Source organism: Sturnus vulgaris, chromosome 4, assembly GCF_052056855.1.
Source record: "Sturnus vulgaris isolate bStuVul1 chromosome 4, bStuVul1.hap1, whole genome shotgun sequence".
Classification (NCBI taxonomy): domain Eukaryota; kingdom Metazoa; phylum Chordata; class Aves; order Passeriformes; family Sturnidae; genus Sturnus; species Sturnus vulgaris.
In genome coordinates this window covers 48,060,372-48,074,176 of record NC_142246.1, presented here as the reverse complement: position 1 = coordinate 48,074,176, position 13,805 = coordinate 48,060,372, and the positions used below count along the sequence as shown (strand labels likewise).

Sequence of the window (13,805 nt, the reverse complement as noted above, 5' to 3'; positions counted from 1 at the left end):
AACCTAAAAATAGTTATTTCTTCAGCGAAGATCCATTTGGCCTACTTATCAGTTTCTAAACAACTGGAATACCATTTGGTCACTCAAGATAAATGCGCTGCACGTTCAGCTCCTTTTAAAATGTGCTTTAAAAGAGCTCTGGCATCCCTCCCCCCACAAAAGATATTCAATTTATGTTTTCCAAAATAAATCAAATTCCACTTTCAGGACCGTGTGAAGGGTCACAGAGGGACAACATTGCAAGAGGGGACCGCGCATCTCACCTTCCTCGGGGTGTTCTCTGCCTTTATCATGGTAGGAATCCTGTGCTTGAGTCTGCCTGGAAACCTGACCGCAAGGAATCCACCATCAGAAAAGAAAAAGAAGAAAAGTCATTGTATGGATGCTCGTTTATCAATCACACTGCTAATGTTTCTTGAAGGAAGAGAGGAGCTAAGAGCACAAGACAAGCATCTTTCTTTTTCCTCTTAAGTCGCTTGGAAGGCAACTGTACCAGAAACGTTTGTGTAAACTATTGTTTTATGACAACGTGAATAACTATAGGGCTTTGCAAAGCGTTTCAGGCAGAAGCACCCTGCATTTAATGAAAGTGGATCATTTCTGGAAAATATTTGGCACACTGGCGGTCAAGATGCTCTTGGTAAAAAGATACCAAAAATAATAATGAAAATAATAATGAAAATACATGAAAAAAAAAAAAAAAAAGAAAGAAAAAAAAAAAAGACAGGAAATAAAAAAAAAAAAATTAAACAAAAATTTTAAAAAGGCAGGTTCCCTGCTCGCCCTGAAGTTATTTTAGAGTTGGGAATTTCTTCCCAGTTTTATGCAAATCCCTTAAAGAGTTTACGGCTAATGCTCCGACCCCGCTGATTTTACTGAGGATATTTCATGGCTGCTTGAGGTCTAAAACCAGCGCACCGTCGGGGAACTCGCAGCAACTTTCGCGTCCCGGGCCGAAGCGCGGAAGGGGCTCTGCCCGGCGCACCTCTGGAGACAGGATTCGGGGTGGAATGATTTCTTCTCCTATGGGAAATTTTTTCCCGGTGCCCTGCCGAAGCTCCCTCCCCGCGGCGGCGGCCGGAGCCCGCCAGCATCCCGCGCCCCCTCGGTCCGCGCTGCCCCGCGGAGCCCCCACGGCCGCGCACCTCGTGCCCGTTGGCGCCGGGGGCGATCTCGGACTCGTTGACGAGGGAGGACTTGATGTCGGCCAGGTCGCCCTCCTCCTCGGGGTGGCTGATCTCAGCGAAGATCTTCTCTTTCTGGGGATCCCCCTCGTCCTTGAAGGGGATCATCTCGTCGGTGGCGCAGAGCTCCGGGTCCCCCCCACCGCCCCCGGCCCCCGGCAGCTGCGGCATCCTCACGGCAGCGCGGCGTCTGCTGCGGCCGCCGGCCCGCCGCGGGAAGGGGAGCGGGAGGAGCAGCGGGGGGAGGAGGAGGAGGGTGGAGGAGGAGGAGAGAGGAGAAGGAGGAGAGAAGAAGGAAAAATCCCGTGAACTCCTCGGGGTTGCTCTCGGCAGCCGGAGACCCCCGCTTGTCCGCCCGCCCCCTCGGGGCCGAGGTACCCCGTCTTCCGCACGACACAGACGTTCCGGGGACCCTCGCCCCGACGCGCCGCACGGCCGGAATAGGTCGAAATACGCCCGCCCGTGTCCTGACCGTGCCAGGGACCGCCCCCCAGGAGACCCGACCCCCCTCCATCCCCCCCGGGACCCGGGCTCACCCCGGGGGCAAGGAAACGCGGAGGGAAACGGAGCCCGCCTGCGTTTCGACTCTGAGTGCAGTTGCCACCACCCCAGCGGGACCGAGTTAAAATGGCTGGGGGAAGGCGGGCCGGGGGAGGGGGCATCCCGTGGGAAGGGGCCGGCGCTGTCCGTGCCGCGCACCCACCGGGCCTTTGTCCACCGCTTCGTCCGCGGCTCCGGGCACAGCTGGGCTCGGCTCGGCGGCACCGCGAGAGGCGGGGGACCGAGGAAGAAACAGTCCCGGGAGAGAGGGAGGGCAGGAGAGGAGGGATGGAGCGGGCGGGGAGGTGACCCCCCCTCCTCAGCTTCCCTCCGCGCCCACGGGCAGGGGAAAAAGTTGCCGGCACTGCACCCTCGGCCGCCTCCGCGCTCAGCGCCCGGCGCGGGGCCTCCTGCCGCAGCCGGCGGGCGCGGCGCCCCACGGGGGGCGGCGGTGGGGCGCGGGGCGGCGGCGGCAGCGCAACTTCAGCATCGCTCCCGCCCTCCCTCCCTCCGCCGTCGGGGCGGGGCGGGGCGGGGGCGGCGGAGATGAAAGGAACCGCCGCCGTGACTGACACCGTGTCCGGGCCGGGAGGGCCGAGAGGCGGGGAGAGGAGGGGGCTGGGGCCAGCGCCAGCGGGGAGGGAGGAGGGAGTAGGGAGCTGGGGGGAGCGGGTGCGGAGCTGCCCCCGGGCAAACTTTGCTCTGGCTGCCCGGAGTAGCCTGTCCATGTGTGTATCTACACGCACACGTGTACGTTTGTGTGTGAGTGTCCGCGTCGCGGGGTTGCGCCGCGCACTGTCGCTCTTTTCCCTCCCCAGCCAAGAGCCCGCCGAGGAGGGCACAGGCACTAGCTGCATCCCCAGGAAGGGTGGACAGACCTGCTTTTTTAGGGCTGCTTTGTTGAGCCTTCCCCATCGCCACATGGCGCTGCTCCGATATGGGAACTGTGCGAGGGATTGACCAGGCTCTGCCTGCCCCCGTTTTGGACGAAGGGCAGAATTAAGATATCCCCATTGAATCCAGCAAATTCCCGGCAAAAACGAATAGTAACCCCCGAGAGACGGGGAGAAACCCGCCGGGGTGAGCTCGTCCCAGTTTCGGACCGGTAAAAGGAGACAGAGCAGTAACGGAGATTCCCCCCTCCACCCTGTCCCGTTCCTCCAGCACCACGCTGCCCCGTTAGCTCCCCGGCTGATCCGGCAGAGCCCTGCAGCAGGACACGAGTACAGAAAAAAAAAAAAAAAAAAAAAAAAAAGTCATCCAAACAAAAGCAGGGGCTGCGCTTGGGAAACGTCAAGATCCGCAACTTTTATTTTGCGAACAAGATGGGCACACATTTTGCAGGAAACAACTTCCCAGTATTTTGGCATCGGAAAAGTGTGCTTGGTGCTTTGCACATGCCCAGTCAGGTTGCTAAACCTTCAAGCGCCGGGAGCCGGAGGAACGGGAACATGTGGATGCTCCATCCGTTTTCGGCAGATGCTGGGTTCGGCACAGCGGCACTGCCGGCCGCGACACGGGCGGGCTGAGCCTGGCTGCCCACGCCGCCGCCCGCGCCTCTGCGTCAGCGTCCTCGAACGGGTAATTAAAATCCAGCTGAGAAATTAGACCCTCCAAACCCCGAGAAAGGGAGCAAAGTAGCGGGAAACGGGGGATAGACTTGCCAAGTCGAACAAGTGTGTGAAATAAATGAACGAGAAAGAAAGAAATTAGAAATGCAACTCCTGTGAAGGGTCTTAATTGTGCAATGCTCCCAGATGCAGGGAGACCCCCGCCTCTACGGGAGACGGCTGCAGAGAGGCGATGGGGAAGCGGTTGTTTGGAAAACGACCACTCGGGGATGGTTCCTGAGCGGAGATGCGCATCTCCGCATCTCTCCCGTCCCTCTGCCTTTTCCTGGCGCTCAGCGGGCACCGGACACCCGGGCCGGGCAAAGCTGCCCCGGGACGGTCCCGTTCTGAAAAAAATACCTTCGGCGACAGGCTGAGTGTTGCAACCCGCTCCCCCGACGGGACGAGGTGGCGCGGCCCGGGAGCAGGAAGGGACCTCGCTGGAGGAGCTGCAGCGCGGCCACTCCTCTGTTTCATTATCGGGTCCCTCTGGAAAAGCAGACCTCCCCCCGCCCCTCCGCCGTATCTTCACGTGGGCTGGAGTCTTTCCCGGATCGGTTTTTCGGTGGAAGGATTTTGAAGGCAAAAATGGGCCGGGGTGGGGGCCGCGGGACCCGGGCTGTGGGGAATGTGTGTGTGAAAACCGTAATGATTTACGACAAAAAGATAAACTCAGGAAACGTCAACTCCAACGTCAGATTTGACTGGAGACTACATAAAGCTGTCGCTTTACTCGCAGTCTTGGGGCACGGCCAGAGGCGAGGGGCAAGGCCTGGGGTATGGGGACGCCCCACGATGGCCCCGCTCTCTCCCCAGCGGGACCCGCCGCCCTTCCCGGGCCACCGGGGGAGCTCCCGCTTCCGTGCCCGGCGCCCGGTTCCGCGGCTGCCGCCGCGCCGTTTGGTACTTTCGTACGGGTGATTTCTGTGCTTTAGGTGTTTCTTCTTCTTTTTCCTCTTTTGCTTTTAGCGTGAGTTTGTACTTTCCCGTGATTTTGGTTTTGCTTTTGGATTTTTTGTTTGTTTGTTTGCTTTGTTGTTTAATTTTGAGCAGGTGTTGCTGAGGTTTTTTTTTTTTTGGCCGTTTGAGTGGGTTTTAGCGTTTCAGAGAGAGTCGAGGAGTTTTTGTTCGTTGGGGTTTTTTGCATTTTCAGCGTTGAAGGGGCCAGCACTTGGAGCACTCCCCGACGGCCAGACCGGCTGCCCATACTCAGGGCAGGGGGGAGCGAACGGGGAGGGCAAACCGGCCCCGGGGCGGGCTGAGCGCCAGCGCTCGGAGCAGCGAGACGACCCCATAGAGCTTCAGGGGGGCTGAGCGGGGAGAGGGGGGAACCGGGGTGCCAATGACGACCCCTCCGAGCGCAATGAGAGGGGAGAGGGGGGACACCGGACACTCTCGCGCGCGAAGCGCCGTCCGCCGCCGGCGCCCCTTAATATAGGGAAGGGCGGGAGTGGGGCGGGGCGGCGGCGCCTTTGATGTCCCGCTGGCGGCCCCTTTCATCCCCCCCGGTCCCCCCCCCGAGCTCTTTGTGTGACTAAATTTGGCAGGAGCATGGAGGCGCGCCAGGGCGCCCACGTGTGCGCCGAGCTCCCAGCTGAGAGAGCCGGGGTTTTCTTCCGGGTAAGGAGACAGCGGGGGAGATCAAAGAGTTTGGGGAGCTGGAGCCGAAATGTGCAGTGGAAATAAAGTAAAATTAAATAAATAATAATAGAAAAGGGGGAGGAAAAATTCTTCCGTCCTGGACGCATGCCAGTCAGAGTCAAGGGGGAGAAGGGGGAGCACACAGTGGTCGGGGGGACCGGAGGGAGGGAGGGAGGGAGGGAGGGAGGGAGGGAGGGAGAAAAAAAATATTCTCGCAAAAGGGAGCTGCAGTTGTTTTCTCATAAGAAAAAAAAAAAAAAAAGAATAAAAACCAACCAACGAACCAACAGACCAACCCTTTTGTTTAAAGCCGCCGGGCTGTGGAACCAAGCGGCTCCGCCAGGAAGACCCGCCCGACAGCGCGTCCAGGAGCTCGGCCGGGCCAGAGCTGTGCGGCCGCGGGGCAAAACTCCTTCATACTGCCTGACAAACGGGCAGACAGCGACAAAAACCCCCTTCTCCCACCCCAGAGGCCGGTTCGGAGGGCGTCTTTCTAGGCAAATCCCCCGCAGTTTTTTCTCCCCCTGGGAAGCAATGTCGAGGGTGGGTGCCCCGAGGGGTGGGTGCACTGGAGGCCCGGCGCCTTCCGCAGCAGCCCACGCCGTGCCCCGCGGCTCCCCGGCGGGCACCCCGCTGCTGAGGGGCAGCGGGACTTCTTCCTGAGCTCTGCCGTGCGGGGCTGGCACAGCCGGGGTGCGCCACGGGGATTCTCGGGGCCTGCCTGCCGTCCTGCACACCCTGCCCGCCCCGGGCTGCCGAGAGGGTCACCCGGCTCTCGCTGCTCCCACAGGGCTGCAAAGCACAACAAAGAATGTTAGGTTTGAAAATTTCTCAAACTGAGCCTTTTCGGTGCCTTTTCAAGGCAATGTGACTGAATCATGCGTGCTCCCCGGGTCTGCGTCTGCCACCCCATTTAGATAACATCCGTGATTTATGTGCAAGTTGAGTATATAGGCTGAATTCCCAAATTCCTTCTGAAGCAAATAAATCCTCCTCCTTCAGGACATGGGGTGAGCAGGGCCAGAGCAGGGATGTGATAATTAACACTGGCTCTGCAGAGTTATCGCTGTGGTGTCCTGCACATGCCGCTGCTGCTCAGCAACACTGGGGAACCAGCCCCAGGATGCCTCAGTTTGTATGGATGTATTTAGAAACCTATTCAGTGCCTCTAAAACAAGGATAATACTTCTAAGGCTCCTTTTTACCCTGTGAGAATAAATTGTTGTGCTTAAAGAGACTCTTTTCTGATGAACACCATAGGGAAAGCTGTAAATAATAGATCAGGATTTTTTGGGGAGAAAACTCAGTGTCCTCCTTCACTCTTGTGTTGTACCAGGCAGATAGTCCCTTTGGTGGTGCTGTCCCTTTCCAGTGTTTTTACAAGAACAGTGTCCAGATATCTGGTATACCTTTGGATTTGGGTCCAGGTTTGGATTGCGGACAGTGTGGTTCACATTCCATGGCCTATGTCCAGCTGCTTATCGGGGTGGGTCACCTACTGTGGCCTCCAGATGATGCTGATGCCAGTTCCTGGTAACCTTGAGGGAACTTGGATGTGGTGTGGAGGGGGTTTCTCATTGCACGTATGATCATTTCTGTCATGGTGGCTGAAAGGGATTCTTTCCAATAGTCAAGCCAAAAGGATTCGGCCGAGTGAAGGGAACTATTCTGTATGTGGTGCAGATTTATTTTTTTAATGGAGAAAAAACTAAGAAGGGAATAATATGTTCAAGTTTTGATGACTCATTTATTATGAGCCTTTATGAAATACGGACTAATTTTTAAAATTTATAACAAAGGGCATCCTGGCTATGTTTCTAGCAGCTATCAAAGAGTAACTGCACTTCTTATTTAAAGCTACTTTGAAAGAGATCACATATAATAGGTATTAGGATATTAAGAATGTATATGTGCTTTTTGCTTTTTAATTTACACATCCATCTTTCCCGTTCTGGGATGCCATTAATGTTCTTAGCCCAGAATGACTCTATTTAAAGAGCTAGGTTTTCTTCTTGCAACAACATGGGTTTTAAGAGATTTGAGTGGGCAAATCTTACCAGTGCATTTTTACTCTAAGAGCTTTTGTTTAGAGGAAGGCATTGGTGGCTCAGATCTCACAAATGTGTCGTTATCTTATTTTGAGATTAAAATAGTTATTGGTTAGTGGCCACCTTCTTTTTTTTTTTTTTTTTTTTTTTTTTTTTTTTTACTAAGTGTTAGATAAAATACAGGGCAAGTGGCATGGTTTATTCAAATAAATGATGACACAAAGAAGTAGCTTGTAAACTAACCCTTACATCGAGCAAGGCCATTGCAGGTTTATTTCTGATGACTCATCAGATCAGATAATCCACAGCATGTGGATAAAAGGGGACACAGGACTCAGAATTAAACCCAGAAAGCCATGCTTGGAAAAATGCAAAATGTGAGGTTAATGTTATATTAAAGGTAAGACCTGAAAAGAGCACGGTAACATGATGCCCCCAGCAGGGATTTTTAGCCTGGCATTTTTGAAAGGACCAAAGAGATGTTCAAAGGGAGTGGAGTAAAATATCCCTGAAGGGGCCTTTGAATATCCAAATTTTAGTAGTTTTGTGGGACGCCACATTAATGTGAGATTCTGACTGAAGAAATGTGTTTTAATTTCAGAGTAGCAGTTTTGCCCATTTACGTCAACATATCCTACTTTCTTGGAGGGGGATGTTTTGCTCCTGAATAAATAAATGTTAAACGTGTCCCAGAACGGATGAGATTTTCTCCATCCCCGAGAGCCAGGATGCCACACCCAGAGGCAGTGTCTGTGGGCAGGCTTTCAAAGGCCCCTCCAACTGAGTCCTGCTGCTGCACCTCCAGCTTGGACTCAGAAGTGCTGGTGAGTGTCTCACGCTGCAACTTCTTGGATGCACCAGGGAAAGGCCCTGAGGGCCTTTTGCCGGGGTTTTGTGCACATGTCGTTGGAAGCCTTATGCTGAAAATATTTACTTCTATTTGTACATGATTGTACGTTCAAAATTAGTATCTGGAGCCCCATAAGTATATGAGGTGCTTTGTAAAGTAGCCACCCTTTTACAATGGCCCTTGGCATGGCTCTAGCTAGATTTGTTTTGGAATTCAGCATACACCAATTGATATATTCTGCCAAATATATAATGAACGTGCAGAGCTGACTGTGCACCAGTTTCCTTCTAGCTTTTGAAATGGAAATCATTCCCCTTTCTGTGCTCCCAATGAAATCAAAGCATCTTGTAGTCCTTTGCTTGTTTTTAAGTGACAGTAGTCCTCTGTTCCCTGACAAATATTGCCAGCAGAAGCCTGGTAGCTCCAGACAAGGTCCTTTGAAAGAGGTGGGAGGAGAGAGAGGCTCTGCAGGCAACTTTCCAGCAGCAGCTGTGCACTAACGGCATGGGAGTGTGGGAGGCTACTCCAGGGTTAGTAAGACAGTTCAGCAATGCAGTGAATGTGTGCTCACAGTACATGACTCCTATTTACTTTTTTTAAATTCCCTGACCTTTGTCTGACCAAGTCCATCGCCGAAACGCAGCTGGATGGGAGGTGGAACAGCAGCCAGGCTGTACCAAGGATCTTGCTGTGCTCGGTGAAACATGCGGCACTCCCCCAGGGAAAGTGTTTAAGGCAAGTAACGAGGTGGCAAATTTTCTTTCTTGCTGAGAAAGTTATTTGGAGTTGGGTCTTATTTTACTGTACCATGTCTCACTTCCCATGGAAGTAAGTGCCATTAATTTGCCCGACAAAGGTATTAAACTGTAACAGCTGAATACCAGTCAAAAGCAGCAGCGTTTGATAGGGAAGTGCCAGAGAAAGAGGAGTTTGCAGGAATTTGGGGTGTTGTTCAGAGCCTTGTGATCTCAGCATCACAGCTTCACAGTTTCAGGCCTGGTAATGATCTGAAAATACAATTCTTCATGGCGACTGGAAGGCGGAGAGGCACAACCTATAGGGACAGCAGTTAGGGCTCACTTTTTAATGAAAAGCAAGTTCAGTCTGAGTCACAGCTGGCCATTTCACCCTGAGCTCCATTTTCCTTTGAGTGGGTCTCATGGAGTACTTGTGTCCATGTCCAGGGGAAACAGGCAGTTTTGGCTTGCGATCTAGAATTTCAGAAAGACTCTCTAAGGCTGAGGGAAGTAAAGAGATGTGAGCAAAAGTCCTGCAGGTGTGGCAGGAGTTGTCAAAGGAGAACATCACATGCAAGGAGATCTAAGTCAAATTCTGCAGACCTTGACTCATAGTTGTGCTGGAGCAGGGAGCTACAGATGGGACCCTGTGCTGAAAAAGAGCTGATGAGGGATGAAACTAAGGACGGTGGGGGGTAGAGGAGAAAGTAAGTGAATGGTTGTACTTGAAATTCCAAAATTCTCTGTATGATGTTGCTCTGAGTCCCCCAGACCGCTTGTGGTCCCTGCTGAGCTCAGCCAGAGCATGGGTGCTCAGGCTCTCTTCAAATAAGCCCTGCCTAAGGAGGAGAATGGATTCTGCCCTGCTGGAGAAGAGTAGTGAGAGAGAGGGACCCTTCAGACTAGCTGGGCTATTGCAGAGGGTGGAAGCAAGGGTTCAGACTGTGGCCCTGGTTGCTCATCTGCCAGGTTACACCATGATTGATCAGTCAGCTTCTGGCCTGTACATCTCCACAGAGAGCTGTACTTTCCTGTTGCTACTTTGCCTCTTCTGCTGCTTTGTGCTGGTCAGAAGGAAGGAGCAGCTGCAAAACTTGTGTGTCTGGGTGACCCTTGAGTTGGCAGCTGAGCCGACACTCCTTGCCCATGTAACAAGGCTTTTCAACAAAGCAAGAGACTCCAGATAATTATGCTCTTCTTGGCTAAAAGACTTTAATAACTTTTACTAAATTCAGCACCTTTTTAAACAATGTGTAATGAAATTATGAAGTTTCTTGCTGCAAGATGTTATAGAGGCTGACAGGATGAATGGATTCAGAAAAAGATTAGGCAAATTTTTTTTTGTCTATGAAACAACCGGTCAGATACAACCACCAGCTTAAAAAAAATCTCTCAACCTCCAATTGCAGGCAGTCATTCCAGGCATACGGAAGGTGATGCAGCAGAGGAGTGCAGATTGGAAAATTACTCAAATGCATGCTGTGATGGAAAAGTCAGAATCTGAATTTGCAGCATGCCATCAGTCAGTGGCCTCAAGCTATAACCGAGATTGATACCAGCTGATGTATGCATGCCGTTACTTATGTTGATAATGAAATAAAACTTTCCGTGCTTTATTTGTCTGTCCCTTGAGGAATTCAGTTTTTCAGACTTCTCTCACAGCCAAGACTACTTTTTATTACATTTATTTATGTTTGTTGGCCGTGAAGCATCTAAATAGTGTTTCATTAAAGAAAAATCTTTATACGAGAAAGATCAGAAGCATGCCATGGTATTTATTTTTCTTTAAAGAGGGTATCTTTGGCATGCAGACAGGCTGTGGCTCACCATTGTAAGTTAGCAAAGGATCGTCCACGAGATGTTAGCCATAACCAGAATAATATTAGATAACTAGAAAAGTTAGCTTTCAATGGGATTTCATTTCATTTGAGATATATTATTTTGACTTTCAGTAAAGTTTTCTATTTTTCCTTGAATGCAAACAAACACCTTGTTATTTTAAGCCATCTTCCTCTTAAACACTGTGCATTTAGCCCTGATATGGGTGTAGGATTCACCAGATTATTCTGCATTAGAAGAGTGCTATCTTTAGTGAGAGCAATTAAGGCAAAGGGGCTGCAGGCCAAAGCACTGGAGCTGTATAAGGATAGCAGAAGCTGTAGATTAAGCTGTATATTAATTACTTGGTTCCCTACTTGGAGCTATGAACAGTGAATTATTTAATTTTATGTTGCATTTTTAAGGTAGTTTGTGGTTCACTAAAACCCAAAGCATCACGAGGTTTTGCAGGTAGATACTAAAATGGTGAAACTACTCTGGATGTTTTGAAAAAAACAGCTGAAGCAGACTCCAGAGGTGGATCCAGATGGAGGGTGCAGGGCAGCACTTGGAGATGTCCAAGTACATTGCTTTATGCAAGTTCTTGCACAGAGCTGCAATAAAATGGATTTACTTAATTCACGCTCTGACCTGCGCTGTAATTTTGATGCTGTGTGAGTGAATGTCTGATTTGGGCAGGAAGGTCTCCCCTCCTGCTCCACTCCATGGTTTATGGAGCTGCCCACACAGCCTCTGTTACACATGGTGTGCTCTCCAAATTAGCAGGTTTCTGTCCCAGAGAAGCTTATGCTCTGGAGGAAGTTTGTATCTTTGAACTTAATTGAACTATCCTCATCTGGGGAAATTAATTATCCTTCAGCTCATTCTCATCTCTCAGAAGTTCCTTGTCACACTTTTGTCTCACTCCTTACTGCTGCACATCCTCCCTGTGGAGTTCTCCCACAGCTGGGGAAGTCTGCAAGATCCCCTGGAGCTGCTCCTAATTTCCAGCCAGGCACCAGGGCAGTGCCCATGCAGGGGAGGGGACCCAATTAATATTACTTTGTTCAGTTGATCTGGGTCCTGTCAAAAGTGTGTGCCTTCAGAAGTCCTGGCTCTGACCTGAGAAACAGGTGGCACCTTGTTAGCTTTTTCAAAGGAAGTTCTCCTGATCTGCTGTGTAATTTAGGCTTCTGTGTTAAATACAACTCAGTGTAGAGTGTTGCCTGTAACCATCTTGCTTGGGCCAGTCCCTGCATGTCAGTTCAGTGGGGCTCTGCACAAATGCAAGAGCTCCCACTGGCAATCCTCCCACCAGGCTAAGGGTCTCTGCCTGTCTGTGGCTGTCATCTGTCATGCAAGGAAGGGATCCTTCGTGCCTTACTCCCATCAAAAGCACAAATACCCATTTACTACATGGTAGAGAAGGAAATGGCAGCAGCAGCAACACTCTTCACACTGATTCTGAGATCCATCCCTACCACAGAGCCGCAGAATCAATGCAGTTGGAAAATACCTCTGAAGTGCTCGAGTCCAACCTCTGTTGGGCTATGACTGAACACCACCATGTCAACTTAACCTTGGCACCAATTGCCACGTCCACTCTTTTCTTAAACACCTCCAGTGACAGTGACTTCACGACCTTTATGGGTAGTCCATTCCAATGTCCACTTTCCCTGATAATAGATATTAATGTAATATAACTTAGTAACTGTGTAAGAGATAACATTTTTCTTCTCTGCCCCTTTTCTTCTGTCAGGAGCCTAAATGCCAGCCATCGCCCGGGTGATGTGGAAAATGCATGGCTTGAGATTGACTGAAGGGCTGAGCTTCCTTCAAAATTGCTGTGTGGCAGGAGAGACATGGACTACTATCAGGCCAAGGAAGAAAGAGTCCATGCCCCAACAGGGTTGTTGGAAGTGGTTTCAACAATCTCTCCCTGGAAAGGCAAGAGGCTGCCAAACCAGGACATTTTATTTGTTGTTGCCTGCTTGCTCTGACTGAGTTTAGCTCATGTGGCTGTGGGACAATGTGAGCACATATAGCTGGGCTGGTGTGTTGGCTGTGCTTTTCCTCAGCTTTCTACAATGAAAGGCCTACTGCAGTGCAAGTTATTGTGCTGGGCTGTACCAGTAACCAAAGTGCTTAGACCAGAAGGTTTTCTGTAACAGTCTACCATCTCTTTTGTAAAGGTGAGTAGGTCTGGCCATTCAGACATATCAGTGTAGCCAGGTGTTATCAGTAGGCATTTTTCAGGAGTACTGATTTATTTAGTTTACATAAAAACTATAAGGACAGCTCTCTAAGTTTGTAAGACTTTGAAAGCTTAAACCAAGTGAAATGATTAGAAGAACACAAACCTGCTCACTCAACTTCGCCAGCCCAGCTCCTCCCTCAGAAACCTACCTCTGCTGAATGCAGCCTAGAAACACGTGATGCAAAGTGCATGATGAGCTTTGCTGATGCTGTCCTGGGAAAGGTGAGAAGAGCTCTCCATAAAGCTGAAGGAGCCTTGCAAAAACTATACTACCCTGGAGCACTTGCTCCTTCAAATTTCACAGCATCTAGCATAAGCAGCTCTGTCAGATGTGATAGTTACAGAGTAGTGGGTGCAGAAAAACTGCGAGCCATTTGGAGCAAAAAAAAAGTAAGATACCTGAGAATATGATGTCACATGGAAATACCAGGGGCACTCAATAATAATTGCACCTGCATGTTATTTTTCAGCCACATTTTGGGATTGTGTAGGCCTTTTCCTTTATGTGTATGAGGATCTGCCCCACTTCTCCATTGCTACCAGATTCTGAAGTTGTTTGACAGGAGAGTCAGTCAAGTACACCATCCCAGCAGGTTTGTGTGGGTTTTTCTGTGTTTTAACCTAGAAGCATTTTTTCAGCAAGATTTTGGAGCAAGATTTATTTTCAGTTTCTTTGAGGCATTTTGGAGCCAGAAAGCAACAAAAAAGCCTCCAAACACCAAAGGAAATGGTGCCACTGAACAAAGGGTCTCTTGTTTGTAAACTTCCATTTTAAAGTGTTGGTGCATATTCTACTGGAACAGTTTTACATTTTTCACTTACACAGTCCAATGTTTTAAATACTAACCTTTTTAAGAGTCAAGTACTTTTTAGGGTACTTTGGAGTATCTTTTCAGCGCTGTGTCTGTTTCTGAGAAAGCTGGGCTGTCTTCATTCCTATGTATCGATCCTCTTAGATAATGTATCCAAAGAGAAAAAGGAGAGAGTGTTTCAGTTTGCAGAGAAGCACAGCTAAAGAGACTGAGCTGAATCTGTCCCGTAATCTGTCAGCTGCAGAGCCTTCATCACTGAATGATCCTCACCTCATATTTCTTGCAGCACAAGAACATGACTCTATTTC

At 50.2% G+C, this 13,805-nt stretch overlaps 1 protein-coding gene and 1 long non-coding RNA gene across 6 annotated transcripts in view; one reads left to right on the top strand and one right to left on the bottom strand.

The window, feature by feature from the left end:
• The window catches only part of LEF1 (lymphoid enhancer binding factor 1), a 70,277-nt gene extending 68,444 nt beyond the window's left edge, over positions 1-1,833 (bottom strand). For 3 of the 4 annotated variants that reach the window (XM_088163853.1, XM_088163854.1, XM_014878320.2), the window contains exons 1-3: positions 1,721-1,832; positions 1,146-1,377; positions 264-327 (exon numbers count right to left, since the gene is read on the bottom strand). In XM_088163853.1, the coding sequence (XP_088019979.1) occupies positions 264-327; positions 1,146-1,355 (274 nt within the window). In that variant the 5' untranslated portion in view covers positions 1,356-1,377; positions 1,721-1,832. Of the gene's footprint in view, positions 1-263; positions 328-1,145; positions 1,378-1,720 lie in introns of all 4 variants that reach the window. The other variant, XM_014878317.2, reaches the window with a different exon arrangement.
• A 3,905-nt stretch (positions 1,834-5,738) lies between these two features.
• The window catches only part of LOC148224002 (uncharacterized), a 32,853-nt gene continuing 24,786 nt past the window's right edge, over positions 5,739-13,805 (top strand). The window contains exons 1-4 of one of the 2 annotated variants that reach the window (XR_015803294.1): positions 5,739-7,847; positions 8,499-8,608; positions 12,188-12,620; positions 13,156-13,278. This is a non-coding gene — a long non-coding RNA (uncharacterized LOC148224002). Of the gene's footprint in view, positions 7,848-8,498; positions 8,609-12,187; positions 13,279-13,805 lie in introns of both variants that reach the window. The other variant, XR_015803293.1, reaches the window with a different exon arrangement.